We start from the raw sequence: 16,227 nt of genomic DNA, 5'->3' as shown, positions 1-16,227 counted from the left end.
AACTGTCAGAAGCCACACCTATGTCCAGAACACATCATCTGACACCCAATCTCCATTCAGTTTGGAAATTCAAGAAATGTACAGTAGTCTCAGTGATCTAATCAAACTGGAATATATTTTATTATTCATTTATTCATTTTCTTTTCGGCTTAGTTCCTTTATTAATCTGGGGTCGCCACAGCGAAATGAACCACCAACTTATCCAGCATATGTTTTACACAGCGGATGCCCTTCCAGCTGCAACACATCTCTGGGAAACATCCATACACTACTGACAATTTAGCCTACCCAATTCACCTGTACCGCATGTCTTTGGACTGTGGAGGAAACTGGAGGCAACCATGCAAATGCAGGGAGAACACACAGAAACACCAACTGACCCAGCTAAGGCTCAAACCAGCGTCCTTCTTGCTGTGAGGCGACAGCACTACCTACTGCGCCACTGCGTGGCCTTATCGGAAATCATATATCCATAAGTGTAAATATAATAAATGTAACCTCCTTTACTTTTATTTTGCCATCCCAGCGCTCACACTGGAGCTGATGTGTTCAGACTCAGCATCAGTTTAACATCTTTAATCAGCCGCAGGTCATCTAGAGGAGGTTTAACACATGAGCTGTTTACACTTCTGTATGGTGGATATATCAGAAAGAGGGACGGTTGAGTTCTGCTGGAGACCTGCACATAGAGGAACACATGGACATCAGACTGCTGATCAATCTGCACAGGAGACGATGAAGAGGAAGAAGACAGATGATGGAGGAAATAAATTTATTATCAGGGGAAATATTAAGACCGAATGGTGAGGAGTTTGGCATAAAGATAAGAAGAGACGACATTTATATAACATTAAAATAATAGTGGAGACAAATAAATGTGTGTGTGTTAGAAACAGAGAGGAGGAAGTGATGTAAACTAGACTAAACTCAGCATTAATGGAGTTCAGGAACATGATTAATGTGAAGACTGTAGAGTTAGAGAGAACATGTTAGATTTGATGGAGGAAACATGCAAGAGAGAAGTAGAGTGGCGGCAACGCAGTACTGGGAAACACCCACACACACTCACATTTACAAACAGACCTTCAGGGTATATTAAGTAAAGCTGAAGTCAAAACTATAATAAAGATACAGACAAAGAGTTTAAGGCAGGAATACTGGGATATAAATGACTCAGGAAGACATTTTCATCAAATCCAAAGGTAAATCTGTAGAGGAAGAGAAAGGGGGAATAATCGTATGGAGGAAATGGTCACCGTCTCAGAATAGCACATACAGGACTAAACAAAACACTGTTTAAATAGATAAGCACACATTTTAACCCAGAATAACAGAATGTCAAGATTATTAATATGAAAGAAAGATATTAAGAGAAGCATTATTAGACATAATCTTACATTTACTCTGGAAAATATACTAGGGTCAACATATGGAGGCTTTAATAATTCATGTCTGAAAGAAACTGGGCTGTTAGAACGAATTTACAATTTAATTTTATGTTTAAACACAGTTTTCCCTTGGTTGTATGATGTGATTTGTTTTTCTCGTTTCCCTCCAAGTCAGACTCCTGTTCTGCACTTAGCCCAGCAGAAGGCGGTAAAGCAACAACAAATAAGTTTGACAACCGCCAAAATGCTGAAGAGGAAGTTGACAAAACGAAAGCGTCAAACGAGGTCAACTCGTGTTCCTGCTGCACAAGAGAGTCTGTACTTCTGCATGTAAGATTAATACTTCTACATTATGCTTATTTGTGAGATGATGAAGGGTTTTATATGTGTATAAGCGTGATTTATGGACTGTCTGCTCCTTAAGCTCAAAGCCTCAAACGGCAATTAAACACGGTCCAAACACGTTCATTTGAACAATATAATGGGTTATTTTTATCCCTTAAACGTGTTTGTGCTCTTCTATATCAGGTTGACTCGATAATTTCACATCATTCAGAACAAAATAAACTTTTTAACAGAGTCAGGAAATCGAAAGTGAAAGCAGAGCTTCAGTAAACAGAAGAATGCGGATGATCCTTAAACTGCATTTAACTGGTAACGGTAAAGTAACTAACTACTAACTAAGCTAATAAATAATTAAAATAATAAGTTAAAAGTTGTCTAAAGCAGTGGTTCTCAAACTTTTAAACCAGCAACCTCCATTGTAAGATCGTCAAGAACTCGCGACCCCCCACTACCAAAGCATTAACAAACAATAAAAATAGCTTTTTTTTAAGCTGATCACAATATTTTAACTATATTTACTATACATTACAGGGCTCGAAATTAACATTTTTGCTTGGTAACACTGATGCTTCTAACTTCAAAAATGTAGGTGCACCAGCCAAAATTTAGTGGCTCCCACCAATTATCGCACTGTTACTACAAGTTTTATAAACAGATTTATTGCATTTGAAATCAACGTTAATCAAAACTAACAAGCAAAAAATATATATATGCATGCGTGAGGAAAATATGTCTCAATGAAATCCTGTTATCACAAGAAAACACATTTTTATAACATATTTGAGTGACCAAAAGATACACAGACGGACCGCTCACCGGCCCTGCACACACTGCTTGACATGAATTCATTAATGAATCTCTTAACGATAACTGTGCCGTGTTCTCACGCCTGGTGATATTGCACAGATGCTTTTGTCATATACCTTATTATTTGCATACGTCATTTTAATAGCAATACCGCTCTTTTGATGAGCTGCAATATTAGTTTAATCTTAGTTAGTGCAAGCCCTTTTGCTATGGTGTGTGTGGTGTTAACTTCTACATATAGCTGCCACTTGTACGGCTGACAGCATCTGGCGATTAAATGAGGGATTAAACAACCTTTCGTGCTTAAAATGTGTAGATGTGGCAAACAGTTACCTGAAAATTCCGTCCCACAGACTTTACAGTGAATGCTAGTTATTTTCATAGCAGACTTGAAGCCAATGGAAGTCTTATCCACTCTTCAATAAGTACAGCTGGTGGATTAACATTCACCTCATGATCAGTAATCAGATGTGCTATTATTTGTAGTTTAGGTGTTTCTAAAACTAAATCTGTCAGTGTTGTTTTCATTCTCTCGTCTTCAGCGCTTTACATTTTCGCGGTTGTAGCTCCTGTCATGTGAAGACAGGAGGCGTTGACTGAGTGATTGACAGCTGATTTTAACCAATCATTCGTGTTCAGTTCTTAGAGCAGTGGGCTACTAAGAAGAGTGCGAAGGCGGGGCAAGCGTTGAAGGCTTTGTTTACTGTGGCAAGTTGACATGACAACAGTTTTAAACTGTTCCTGAGCGCTGTGTTCCAAGTACAAAGATGCATTCTGCCTGAATGTGTCCTAAATACTTTATGAATCAGTAATATCTTTTTACAAATCTGAAAATAATAGATTTCACTTGTAATACTAAAAATATTTATTATAATCACTGAAAATTACACAGTTTTTAAATCACTCTCGCGACCCCTTGAAATTATTCTGCGCTGTGACCCCTGCAGGGGTCGCGACCCCCAGTTTGAGAACCACTGATCTAAAGCAGAAGTTATCGTGACAGACACATACATATCAAATGATCAAATCTGAAATATCTGAGGTGTCAGATCAGGTGTAAAGCCAACTGCATTAATGTTAATCATTATATATATCTTATTATATAATCATTATATAATCATTATATTATCTCTGCTGTGAAATGACTGAAAGTCAGTTTGTGGTCTCCCTCATCATGTGGTCTGTTTCATTAAGCTCTTGTGTGTGAAGTCAGCATTGATTGCTATTAAGTGTGATGTTCTTAATCTCAGTATATTGTCATCTCCAGGTGATGGTCAGCGGCTGATTGTTTCCTCAAAGCTCTGCTTATGTCTGCATTGGTGTTTTAGCTGCAGTATGGCAGAGGAGCGAGTAAAGGACTTGAAACACAGGTATTGACTCTGTTTTTACACCATTATTTCAACACTTTCTCTGAAGAACAAAGACCAACAACAATGCACTTATTTGTGTTGCTACTGCCTCATCAAATGATGGACAAAGCTTCAGTTTACAGCTTCAGGAAATGTGTTTAGATCAGTCTAGATTACAGACAGCTTGATCTGGCGTCATCTTTACCAGAGCTCAGTATGTGTCGTATTTACCCATGATTCCTGTGTAACAGACCTGATCAGACAGACCTTCAGCCAACAATTAGTTTGTGCTGAATTAAACTACACAAACTAATAAAACTCCTAAAGGAGACTGAAGTTTGTCCTGCAGTTTATTCCTCTGGTGTGTTTGTGTCTTCAGCGTGAGATCAGGATCATGTGTGTCTCTGAAGAGTGACCGGTCTAAAGATCATCCACCAACCTTCAGAGAAAAAACACCATCGTCTGCCATCAGGTATTTAGTGTTTTACATTATTGCTCACACATGGACTGTTTCAGTATTCATCAGGAGATTTTTATTATATTTGCACAACACTTTAAAGGCACAGTATGTAAGAAACACTAGAATGGTGTTATATATTTTTCTGACTTGAATTATTCTGCATTCATCCATAGTCCTGATAAGGACAGATAAAACATTTCCTTATTGTTTACTGCAACTTTAAATAATGCATTTGGAAAAACTGTAAGGTAGGCTAGTGTGGGTGCTGGTGGAAATTGAGCAGACATAAGTCGTCCGGTCAGAGACGAAGAACACTTTAATAAACAGATACTGGTTGAGAGTTTACAGTCCTTGGATTTGGAAGTACAGCAGAGCAGCACAATGCTTTGAAGTGTAGCTTAATATGAGTGGTTCTAAATGAACAGAAATAACAAATATCTATTAGTGCTGAACAGAAACAATAATATAATGACAATATGCTACACATAGATATCTGTTAGTCAGATATTATAATATAAGGCAGCATAATAACAACATACTGATATATTCAGTCATGTATGACATTGAATAACACTTGTGAATTGGCATTATATACACTAACATGTAAACTTGAGAGAATCAGTCATTCTGGTTTAACTCTCACCTTCAATATCACTTAAACCATAAAGTAACAGTATGTAAATACGCCAGTGACAAACAGTTAACAATATTAAACCCAAATATTCCCTTTTACTCATCTCACATAAGTATTCATTAGCGAGCCTATGGATGATGCAACACTCGACGCCCGCGACGCACTTCTATGATTATAATCAGTAATCAGTGATTATACTGAACGAAGGCATAGACAGCTAAACATTTTGCTATATAAATGATGAATAACACTTCAAATAACACTTTAAATGGGCACTCACTTGTATTTGAACGCACTCGGCAATAACAACGTGATGCTAGCGAAGTCTGTCCGTGCTCTGAACTGCTTCCCCTTTAACTATTAAATGGATCATTAAAAGGGGAAGGTGCGTCTTGACTGTAATACTTAGTAAAGTCACAAGAGGGCGATATTGTTCCGTATATACACATCACAGCTTTTTCTACAAAAACTCAGGTAGTAAAATGTCCTCTTTGTCATGGCCAGTTTAAAATAAAGAGACAGAAGATCCATCTGCAACCTCTATTATATAAAAATCCAAACTATAAGATGAAGATCAGACAAACAACAAAAATATAATCCACAGAACCGAGAGACAGAGATGCAAACACATTGAGCCTAATTTGTTAATCCAATAAAGAAGCAAGCGCAGGTCCGAACACAATAATCAACTTATGACAAGGTTTACGAAACATCTTGATTTATGAAACAACCATATGCAGACAATCTAATCTAGGGTTTACAGAGAGTGGTCCGACAAAGAAGAAATATCCGGTGAGCGGCAGTTCTGTGGGTGCAAATGCCTTGTTGATGCCAGAGGTCAAAAGGAGAATGGCCAGACTGGTTTCAGCTGATAGAAAGGCAACAGTAACTCAAATAAGCACTCGTTATAACCGAGGTCTGCAGAAGAGCATCTCTGAACACACAACACATCCAACCTTGAGACGCATGGGCTACGGCAGCAGAAGACCACACCTGGTGCCACTCCTGTCATCTAAGAACAGGAAACTGAGGCTAGAATTCACACAGGCTCACCAAAACTGGACAATAGAAGATTGGAGAAATGTTGCCTGGTCTGATGAGTCTCCATTTCTGCTGCCACATTTGGATGGTCAACTCAGAATTTGGCCCCAACAACATGAAAGCATGGATACATCCTGCCTTGTATCAGCGGTTCAGGCTGGTGGAGGTGGTGTAATGGTGTGGGGGATATTTTCTTGGCACACTTTGGGTCCATTAGTACCAATTGAGCATTGTGTCAACGCCACAGCCTACCTGAGTATTGTTGCTGACCATGTCCATCCCTTTATGACCACAGTGTCTCCATCTTCTGATGGCTACTTCTAGCAGGATAACACACCATGTCATAAATCGCCAATCATCTCAAACTGGTTTCTTGAACTTGACAATGAGTTCACTGTACTCAAATGGCCTCCACAGTCACCAGAACTCAATCCAATAGAGCACCTCTGGGATGTGGTGAAATAGGAGATTGGCATCATGGATGTGCAGCCGACAAATCTGAAGCAACTGCGTGGTGCTATCATGGTAATATGCAGCCATATGGCACTGCTACTCATGTGATGCTCCGTTTATACAACAGTGCAACAGCATAATCATGTGTATATATAAAAAAGAAAATCAAACACGTAGAGTCTAAAAACCCTTTTGTATGAGGAACTACTTTCTTCTGCAGCTGACGTCAGAACAGCAGAAACCGTTTCTACTTCACTAATGTCACTTTTATAGTATTTTAGTATTTGAATGATTCTCTAGCGCAATGTCTAAAGTGATGACAAATCAGCTGATTTTGCTCACATCTAAGATTATAAGGCTGAACCGCATGAAATGCCATCAGTCTACAGAGATTTCTCAGTATTTATCTGTTGTCGGGAGATCATAATAATTATCCCTGAACAAGCCAAAGCAGCTCAATCACTACCAGATTACTGTTGTGTTTGTGATGAGGAAAAACACTAAACACCTGCAGGCATTTCTTCTTTCATTCTGATTACTGATCTAGTCTGCAGTGATGAAAACAGGAGACTCATTGAAAGCATATGGCCAACCAAAAAGCAACTCTGAGTATATATATATATATATATATATATATATATATATATATATATATATATATATATATATATATATATATATCGGTGCTCGTTCATGTGAGTGACAATCACACAATGTGTACTATCAACTATCAAAGACGTGATATGAGAGAATCGCCGATGAGTCGCAGACACCTGTGAGATATTTGGCTTGCTAAATATCTGGAGCTGTTGGTGATTCATATCATGCCGTGTGAAATGTGTTCTGACTGAAAATAACATCAGCGATCCCCTACAGCCAATAAAAAAGCAGCATTCACTAGTACGGGTATCTGCAGGCCAGCAGAAGGTTGGGGGAGAAGTTAAAGTCGCTTTTTTCAGTTTATTTTGACCCAGGAAATGGAGGAAAAACTATTGTAAATCTGGCAGGAGAACCCGTGTTTGTTTGACGTGTCATTTGAGAAACATCAGATCCGGGTCAAAAAAGAAAAAGTTGAAGAGAAATTGCTAATTCCCTTCAAAGGCCAGGAGAGCAGATATGTAGATTTTCTACCCCATTAAAGGCTTCTTTCTCACTATGTAGTAATAACACAAGATATTCTTTGTTTTTGGCTGTGAGACGTAGTTTGGACGAAGTTGTCAGAGATTCTTCCTATTGTAAAGTCATGCAATGTGAAAGCCCTTGTCGCCGATCATCTTGCAAACAAAGCAGCGACAAAACGCTAGCCCAGATAGTCATGCAGTGTGAAAACATCCGTGACATGACTATTTGAAAATCCTGCAGTCTGAACTCAGCATTAGAGTCACTCACCAATTTTATAATCATTTGATCTCCTCTAAGGGCTTATTATGAGGTCTCTGCCACCATCTTGTGGATGGACAACGTCAACCATCTTTGCTCTGTTCAGTACAGGCTGATGGATGCTGACGTGCTGTCTCTCTGAAATGATAAATATTTAAAATAGGCACTATCCTTAGAAATAAACTGCATAGCTGCAATCTAAACTACATTCTCACCTAATAAGCCTCTGAGGTACATGATGTCCAACAGCTGCAATATTTGTCAAACTGTAGTGAGTTTAATGATCTGCTGTCACTCTATGTGGGCAGAGTAATACACAAGGGTAAAGAGGCTGTATGAGTCCTGATATTGCAGAATATTGCACGTCTATTAGCCAATCATATTTAAGAACCAGACAGATATATATATATATATATATATATATATATATATATATATATATATATATATATATTTATTTATTAGTGGTGAGACATTATCGGTGTTAACGTGAGACACTTATCGCATGATTAAAAAAAATATTGTTAATCTATTCTCAAAGTTAGGTTGGGAGCTGGGTTAATCTACGTAAGCTATGATGACTTTCACCTTGATATTTTAGCGCAGATGTATACCTGACCGGTGAGCCGTCTGACAAAAACAGTGCCCTTTTTAATCAAATCAGCAGGATGCCCTTCTGGATCTTTCACTTACTTCGAAGACACTACTGACTACGCTTACATGGAGATCTGTAGTCTAGTTATCTGCCTTAGTAGACAATAACATAATGAAGGTGTTTACGTCAAGTGCTGTAATGTAAGAGTTTCCTGTAGTTTTGGCTGACTTTAACTGCAGTTCGGCAGTTTCACTTTCACTCATGAACATTTCATTCATGCCCCCGTGACAAACTGGGATATTAGATTTAAATAAGGAGTAAGGACTGGTGAGAGTGTTATGGAGTTTAAAAAAACTTCTGCATTTCGCTGTGTGTGTGTGTGTGTGTGCGTGTGTGCGCGTGTGTGTGCGTGTGGTCCTTTACTGACAGCCGTGTGTGTGGATCTTGGTGTAAAATAGGTTGAAAAGGTCCTGCATGACGATAATAGTTTGATGGTGATGTTTACTTCAGTAATGCCACTAATATCTGCATACTCCACATGTCTTAATTCCATTTCTGTTTAGTTCAGTTATGACTTTGGTCAGATTAAGGTCATCAATAATCTCTGTTTGGAGTTTATGTTGGCCTACAGTTCAACATTTCTGTTTAACTGAATAAACAGTGATTAAACACAAGCACATCTTATTGAACATCATTTATTTTCATCACCAATGATCATAGTAGAACCGTTTCTCAAGCAGTTTGTGATGCATTTTGGAAACAGGAGATGAGCCCCTGGTCTAATGCGCCACCTGGCTTGACAAACCTTTTCTTAAAGACTTATTATTTGGGTAGCACACATATTCTGATTGCCTTCGGCAGAATTCAAATGAGCCATTTTAATCTAGTTTAATTCAGAGACAGGGTCTTCCATGTGAGTGTTTATCAATAAATCTACATGTTTGATAACTCCTGTTAATCTTTGCCTTCCTGAGAGAGCCCAGGCGTGACAATATAGAGTATTCGGAAAGATTAGGGACTTCATTTATGAGCAAATAATGAACAATTTGAAGACTGATACAAGTAATGCTTCATTAACTCCACTGAACACTTAAACTAATCTAACACACATTCAGTTGGTATAGGAAGAGGCAATACAAGTTAAGAAGTATTATTAGCTAAGTAAGCTTTAGCTAATTAAGCTCATAGGAAATCATGAGTAATTAATCATTCATAATTCTCTATGAGCTAATTTTGCTTCAAAGAGACAATCAGGAGCACAGGGGCTGATGGGGAAACAAAACCCTGTGCCCTCTAGTGTTCATAAGAGAGACTGCAGCAGGTGGTGAAACTTTTTTTTTTTCTCTGGTGTGTTTGTGTGTTCAGTGTGAGATCAGGATCATGTGTGTCCAGCTCTGTGTCTCTGAAGAGTGACCGGTCTAAAGATCGTCCACCATACTTCAGTGAGGAAACCTCATCATCTGCCGAAAGGTATTGTTTTTTTACATTATTGCTCACACATGGACTGTTTTGAACATATTAGTCCAAAACATGCGCTATAGTGGAAATGAATAAACTAAAATGGCCATAGTGTGTGTGTGTGTGTGTGGGGGGGGGTGTTTCCCAGTACTGGGTTGCAGCTAGAAGGGCAGCTGCTCTGTAAAACATATGCAGGAATAGTTGGCAGTTCATTCCGCTGTAGTGAGAGGTGTGTTTGCTTCTAAATGTATAATTACAGTAGTTTTATCTGTTAACAGTGATGAATATGAGACAGCAGATTCAGGAGACGAGACTCACGGGAGACACAAGAGCTTCACAGACAATCTCCAGTCAATCTTCCAGGTAGGAAAAACTCATTTTGAGTTATAAAATCACTGAAATATCTCCATGAAACACAGAAATATTTGTTCACAAGATTTTGAGAGCTGAATCTTGTAACCTTGTAACCACACACTGAAAACACTGCTGAAATTGGAGCCTGGCATGCGCAGAAGGACTGCCTGATGGAGCCATTCATTTGGTTTATTCCATGCCTTCATTATATCTGGCTAAGAGGAATTTACCTTCATTTGAATGTTTATTAGGAGTTTTCAAATAATAGCCAACGATAAATTATGTATATAAATAATATTATAACATTTACAGCTCTATTTGTTATACAAGATTCAGTTTCTGGAACATTAATATTTCATAACAGCAAATTCAGTAGATGAACTCAATAACATGCTGAAACTCAAAATGTCAGAAACTTCCTGTAAATCAAGTTCAAAAAACCTTACAGGAGATCAACGTGGAGATCGGCTAACATTAGTTTGGTGTTCCTAATTATTATTTCAGACCCATAAAGAGAATTATTGCTAGATAGTGATCACCTGTATTTTCCCCACTATGGCTAGGTTAGCCGTGTATCAGCAAACTAATAAAGCCCGATAAAGCCCTGACCTTACCAAATAACAGTGTTCCACCAGATCCTGTATGTCACACACTATAGTTTACTGCTGAACAACTCATTTTATCATGGTAAAATAACACAGGAATCGAACATTGATACTTCAGTCTCCTGCCGAAGCTCCGACGGTCTGCTTAGAGAAACTGTCAATCACGATGACACGCCCCATTTTTAACAGCATTGAATTACTGGCTAAAAACACTCTGTTTACTGAAATGAAGATCTGCACCTGTATCAGCATAACCAGTGCCTTAAGTGACCAGAACCATAGTAATTTTTTTGCAAGTGTAAAGAACTTTTTTATTTGGGCTCAAGTCTCTTTCAGTAACAAAGAGGAGGCAGCCAGCCCCCAGGGGACGATCTAATGGCCGGGACTTTTACACAAACGCAGGCATGTGACACACTTACTCAAACGCAGGCATGTGACACGCTTACTCAAACGCAGCCATGTGACACACTTACTCAAACACAGGCATGTGACACACTTACTCAAATGCAGGCATTTGACACACTTACTCAAACGCAGGCATGTGACACACTTACTCAAACGCAGGCATGTGACACACTTACTCAAACACAGGCATGTGACACACTTACTGAAACGCAGCCATGTGACACACTTACTCAAACACAGGCATGTGACACATTTACTCAAACGCAGCCATGTGACACACTTACTCAAACACAGGCATGTGACACATTTACTCAAACGCAGGCATGTGACACACTTACTCAAACGCAGGCATGTGACACACTTACTCAAACGCAGGCATGTGACACATTTACTCAAACGCAGGCATGTGACACACTTGGTACAGAAACATCAGAGTCCCCAAAATCTCCAGTGACTTTAAATTTTTATTTTTTTAATGTGTCACTTTTTTGACATCTTGTTACTGGGAAAGTCTGAAAAGCCGCTAAATATAGCAACAAAGACAGTAAATTAGCAAAACTTTTGACATGTGTTCATTCATGTGTATTTGATGACTAGTCTAGATTAGGGCTAATCTTAGACGTCTATTAGATTTTCACTGACAGTCCAAATTTAGCAGAGATGTCTTTGTTTAGATGTTATTAGACTCTGGTTTCCACAGCCGTTCAGATGTTGTGTTTCAGACATTTGTCAGGTATTTGTTCTGCTCCTATGTGTAGAACTAGTCTCTTAAACATCTTATCCAAAGACTGTGTTGTGTTTATTTTTGTCCTTTTGTAGCTGTGAAATTTCATTTTTAATAACATGTGAATGTGTGCGTCTGGTGTGTAATACTTCCAGCTGTCGTGTGTGTGCTGCATTGCGCATCTGGTGTGCGACCCCCTTTAGTGTAATGTGCTCAAAACCTGCCTGGATCTACTTTAGCTGTGTGTTTATCTGAAAATAACCTTTGAATGTTCATCAGCCAATCAGAATCAAGCATTTAACAGACTCATAGTATCATGTATTATAATGTATTTGGAGTAGGTTGTGGATCTACAACTATGTGTGAATGAATGTTTTGGTTAAATATTCTTCTCTTTTCTTCAATCATAGAATCTTGAGAGTAAAATGATCAGATTTCTGAAGAATGAACTGGAGAAATTTAAGAAAATCTTACAAGAAGAAAACAAGCAAGAGTTTGTAAAGGAGTTTAATGAGAACAGAAGCAGTATCACAGAAGCAGCTCTTGATCTCACACTCTTCTTCCTGAGAGAGATGAAGCAAGTTCAAGCTGCTGATACTCTTGAGGGTAAGAGACTCATGGCTAGACCTACACAAAATCTGCAGACTTTTACAGAGTTTTAACCCATCATTGAGTTTATTTATTTACTGTGTAAATGTGTGTACATTTATATTCATTCAGTTATTTAATTTCAGTAATATTGTTGACTAATATGAAAATGTTCATGATTTATTTACAGTGCAGTTTGTAAAGTCATATTTTCTGTCCTTTAGTAGATCTGTTATATAAGAGTGTTGTGCTTTGTTTACCAATTAAGTAAGTGTAATTGGATTTGTGTTGTAAATTTTATTTTGTATATTAAGTTTTTAGTTATGATATTCTCTAAATCTTTCCACAGTTATCTGCAGATTGTTTACAAAATTCTCCACAGAAATAGCAAAAAATGACTGAAAATTCTAGGGGTGTAACTGATCACGGTTGATCCAAAGCGTGGGTTGTGATCCATTCGTATCATGGAAGTCACGTGACCCACGGATTAAATTTGTGACGATCACAGAGAGATTGCCTCTCGCGTCATTCAATTCACATGGATGAGAGCATTTAGGCTTTCCTGTAAAATAAAATGATGACGGAAGAAGATGTGGTGGGTTATTGGGGATGTGGTGGGTTTTGTTAAAGGTCACTACTTGTTTAGCCTCCATCAATGCATTCAGTGTAAGCTGCACGATTAATCATTACAAGATTATTATTATGGATTATGATTATTAATCCTCAAATCGCTGCATTCAAATCTGAAAACGCAAAAATGAAGTTACAAACAGTCAAATAACACAGAAGTACTGGGTGAACAGTTTATAGTTCAGATAAAATCACTGATGTTTATGTTGCAGATTACAATCACAGTCATTTGCTTAAAAATGAAAGTTGTAGGCAGCAATTACATTATTTAACCATTAGGAGGCGACAACCAGCCGTCACAAATACACCACTGAATAATTCTTCAACAATGATCATCTAGCAATGAAACATGAAGTTTTATGAGTGAAGAACTCAATCATTTATTGAAGATGAGCCTAAAAGTAAATATGGGTTCTGCAGATGATTTCTACATTCAGCGTTAACAGCAACAGTAGGAGTAACAGTGATTTTTTTTTCTTTTTTATTTTTTCTCAACACTGAATACTTTACTGTTTGTTTATTCTGCTGATTATTTATACAAAAGTATACATTTTTATAAAAGTGTCCTGCAGTGCTGTTTCTGTAATACATGGAAAGCAAATGACATTTGTCTCTCCTTTATGACTGATCCAAAAAATGGCCCAATCCGTGACTAAAAAATCATTATGTGATCCGAACTGTGGGATTTATGACCTGTTACACCACTAGGAAATTATGTCTGACCCTACTCATGGGCATCTGTCAGACTGTCACTTACCAATAAGTCAAGACTAATGCTATCTGTTTCTTTGCTCCTGTGTTTAGATGAGCTGTTCTTCATTTATCAGCTTAAATGTAGCCTGAAGAAGAAATATCAAAGTGTGTTTGAAGGAATTGCTCAGCAAGGAGACTCCACACTTCTAAATAACATCTACACAGATCTCTATATCACTCAGGGTGCGAGTGAACAGGTCAACACTGAACATGAGATCAGACAGATTGAAGCTGCTTCCAGACGTCATCAGTCACTAGAGATACAGGTTGAATGCAAACATTTGTTTGAAGCATCTGAACAAGACGAGCAGATCAGAACTGTGCTGACAAACGGAGTTGCTGGCATCGGGAAATCAGTCTCTGTGCAAAAGTTTGTTCTGGATTGGGCTGAAGGGAAAGAAAATCAAGACATCAGCTTCATATTTCCTCTTCCATTCAGAGAGATGAACTTAAAGGAGAAAGAAAGACAAAGTTTAAAAGACCTCATAACTCAGTTTTTCCCAGAGACTAAAGGACTGAACCTTACAAGAAGCACACGATTCAAAGTCCTGTTTATCCTTGATGGATTGGATGAATGTCGTCTTCCTCTGAACTTTGCTGGTAATGAGACGTGTCATGATGTATCTTCAGCAGTCTCTCTGGATGTTCTCCTGACGAACCTCATCAAGGGAAATCTGCTTCCTTCTGCTCTCATCTGGATCACCAGCAGACCAGCAGCTGCCAGTAAGATTCCTGCTGACTGTATCGACCGGCTGACAGAGATACGAGGATTCAATGATGGCCAAAAGGAGGAGTATTTCAGAAAGAGACTCACAGATCAGAATCAGGCCAGGGAAATCATTGATCACATTAAACAGTCAAAGAGTCTCTTTATTATGTGCCACATCCCAGTCTTCTGCTGGATTTCAGCCACTGTTCTCCAGAACATTTTAAAGGAGAACAGAAATACTGAACTGAAACACAGGGCTAATGCTGAAACACTGCAGGAATCTCCCAAGACTCTGACACAGATGTACACACACTTTCTCCGCTTTCAGATCCAGCAGAGCAGAAGAAAGTATGATGGAGAAAACACACCAGATGTCTCCTGGGATCAAAACCTCATCCTTTCACTGGGGAAACTGGCCTTCCAGCAGCTGGAAAGAAACAATGTGATCTTCTATGAGAGCGATCTGAAAGACTATGGCATTGACGTCTATAAGGCATCGGTGTACTCAGGCATGTGTACCCAGATCTTTAAGGAGGAGACAGGAATCATTCTTGGTACCATGTACTGCTTTCTTCACTTGAGCATTCAAGAGTTCATTGCAGCCCTTTATCAACATCTGTTTCTAGACAGTGACAAGAAACCTTTACCTATTTTTAGACAGAAAAGCAAAACTAAATGTATGATTGATTTGCTGAAGACTGCAGTGGACAAGGCTCTAGAAAGTGAGAATGGACATCTGGACCTTTACCTTCGCTTCCTTCTCGGTCTGTCACTCCAGTCCAATCGACAACTCTTACGAGGCCTGTTGACACAGCAGGATGACAGAGACCAGAGCAAAGAGGAAATAATTGCATACATCAAGAAGAAACTTGAAGGAAATCTGTCTCCAGAGAGATCCATCAATCTGTTCTACTGTCTGAATGAACTGAATGATCAAACTCTGCTGAAAGAGATTCAGTCTCACCTCAGTAGAGGAAGTCTGTCATCTGCTCGCCTTTCACCTGCCCAGTGGTCTGCTCTGGTCTTTGTGTTGTTGACCTCAGAGGAGGAGCTGGAGGAGTTTGAGCTTCAGAAATTCCAGAGATCAGACGAGTGTCTCATCAGACTATCAGCAGTCATCAAAACTTCCAAAAGAGCTCTGTAAGTCAAAGTCTTGTTGCTTTCATCCAAGAAGAAGACAGATGGATATTAATTAAAACTATATATCATGTTATTAAACATGCACAATATTGATATTGCGTAACTTTAAAAGTCCCATCAAACAAATGACAACAATAATCTAATATTTTGTCAGCTACTTAGTGGCAATATTTCTCACATGCAGTAGTGCATTACACAAAAACACAAGAAATTTGCATTTACCACTCATGAGGTTAGTGTGGAGGAACACACACACTGTTCAGTTTGGTGTTAGTACATCTGACCATAAGGGTAAAAGCTGGTGTACACATAGTTTTTGTGAGTAAGCATTGTTGATCAATAATGTCTCAGATGACCACCTAAATATTGTGTTTGTCCTCTACACAGGCTACAGTGCTGTAATCTTACT

General features: G+C 38.6%; 1 protein-coding gene and 1 pseudogene across 1 annotated transcript; one reads left to right on the top strand and one right to left on the bottom strand.

Annotated features, from left to right (window-relative positions):
* Positions 1-16,227, bottom strand: part of LOC130222235 (oocyte zinc finger protein XlCOF6-like) — a 134,838-nt pseudogene that overhangs the window by 62,666 nt on the left and 55,945 nt on the right.
* LOC130222056 (NLR family CARD domain-containing protein 3-like) lies at positions 1,673-15,822 on the top strand. Its single transcript, XM_056454682.1, has 7 exons — positions 1,673-1,718; positions 3,808-3,910; positions 4,269-4,361; positions 9,818-9,922; positions 10,189-10,273; positions 12,409-12,604; positions 14,021-15,822. The coding sequence occupies exons 2-7, from the start codon at positions 3,876-3,878 to the stop codon at positions 15,820-15,822; spliced, it is 2,316 nt and encodes a 771-aa protein (XP_056310657.1). The 5' UTR covers positions 1,673-1,718; positions 3,808-3,875.

This window comes from Danio aesculapii, chromosome 4, assembly GCF_903798145.1.
Source record: "Danio aesculapii chromosome 4, fDanAes4.1, whole genome shotgun sequence".
Taxonomy (NCBI): Eukaryota; Metazoa; Chordata; class Actinopteri; order Cypriniformes; family Danionidae; genus Danio; species Danio aesculapii.
Note: the sequence above shows the minus strand (reverse complement) of the source record. Positions and strands in the feature narration are given on the sequence as shown.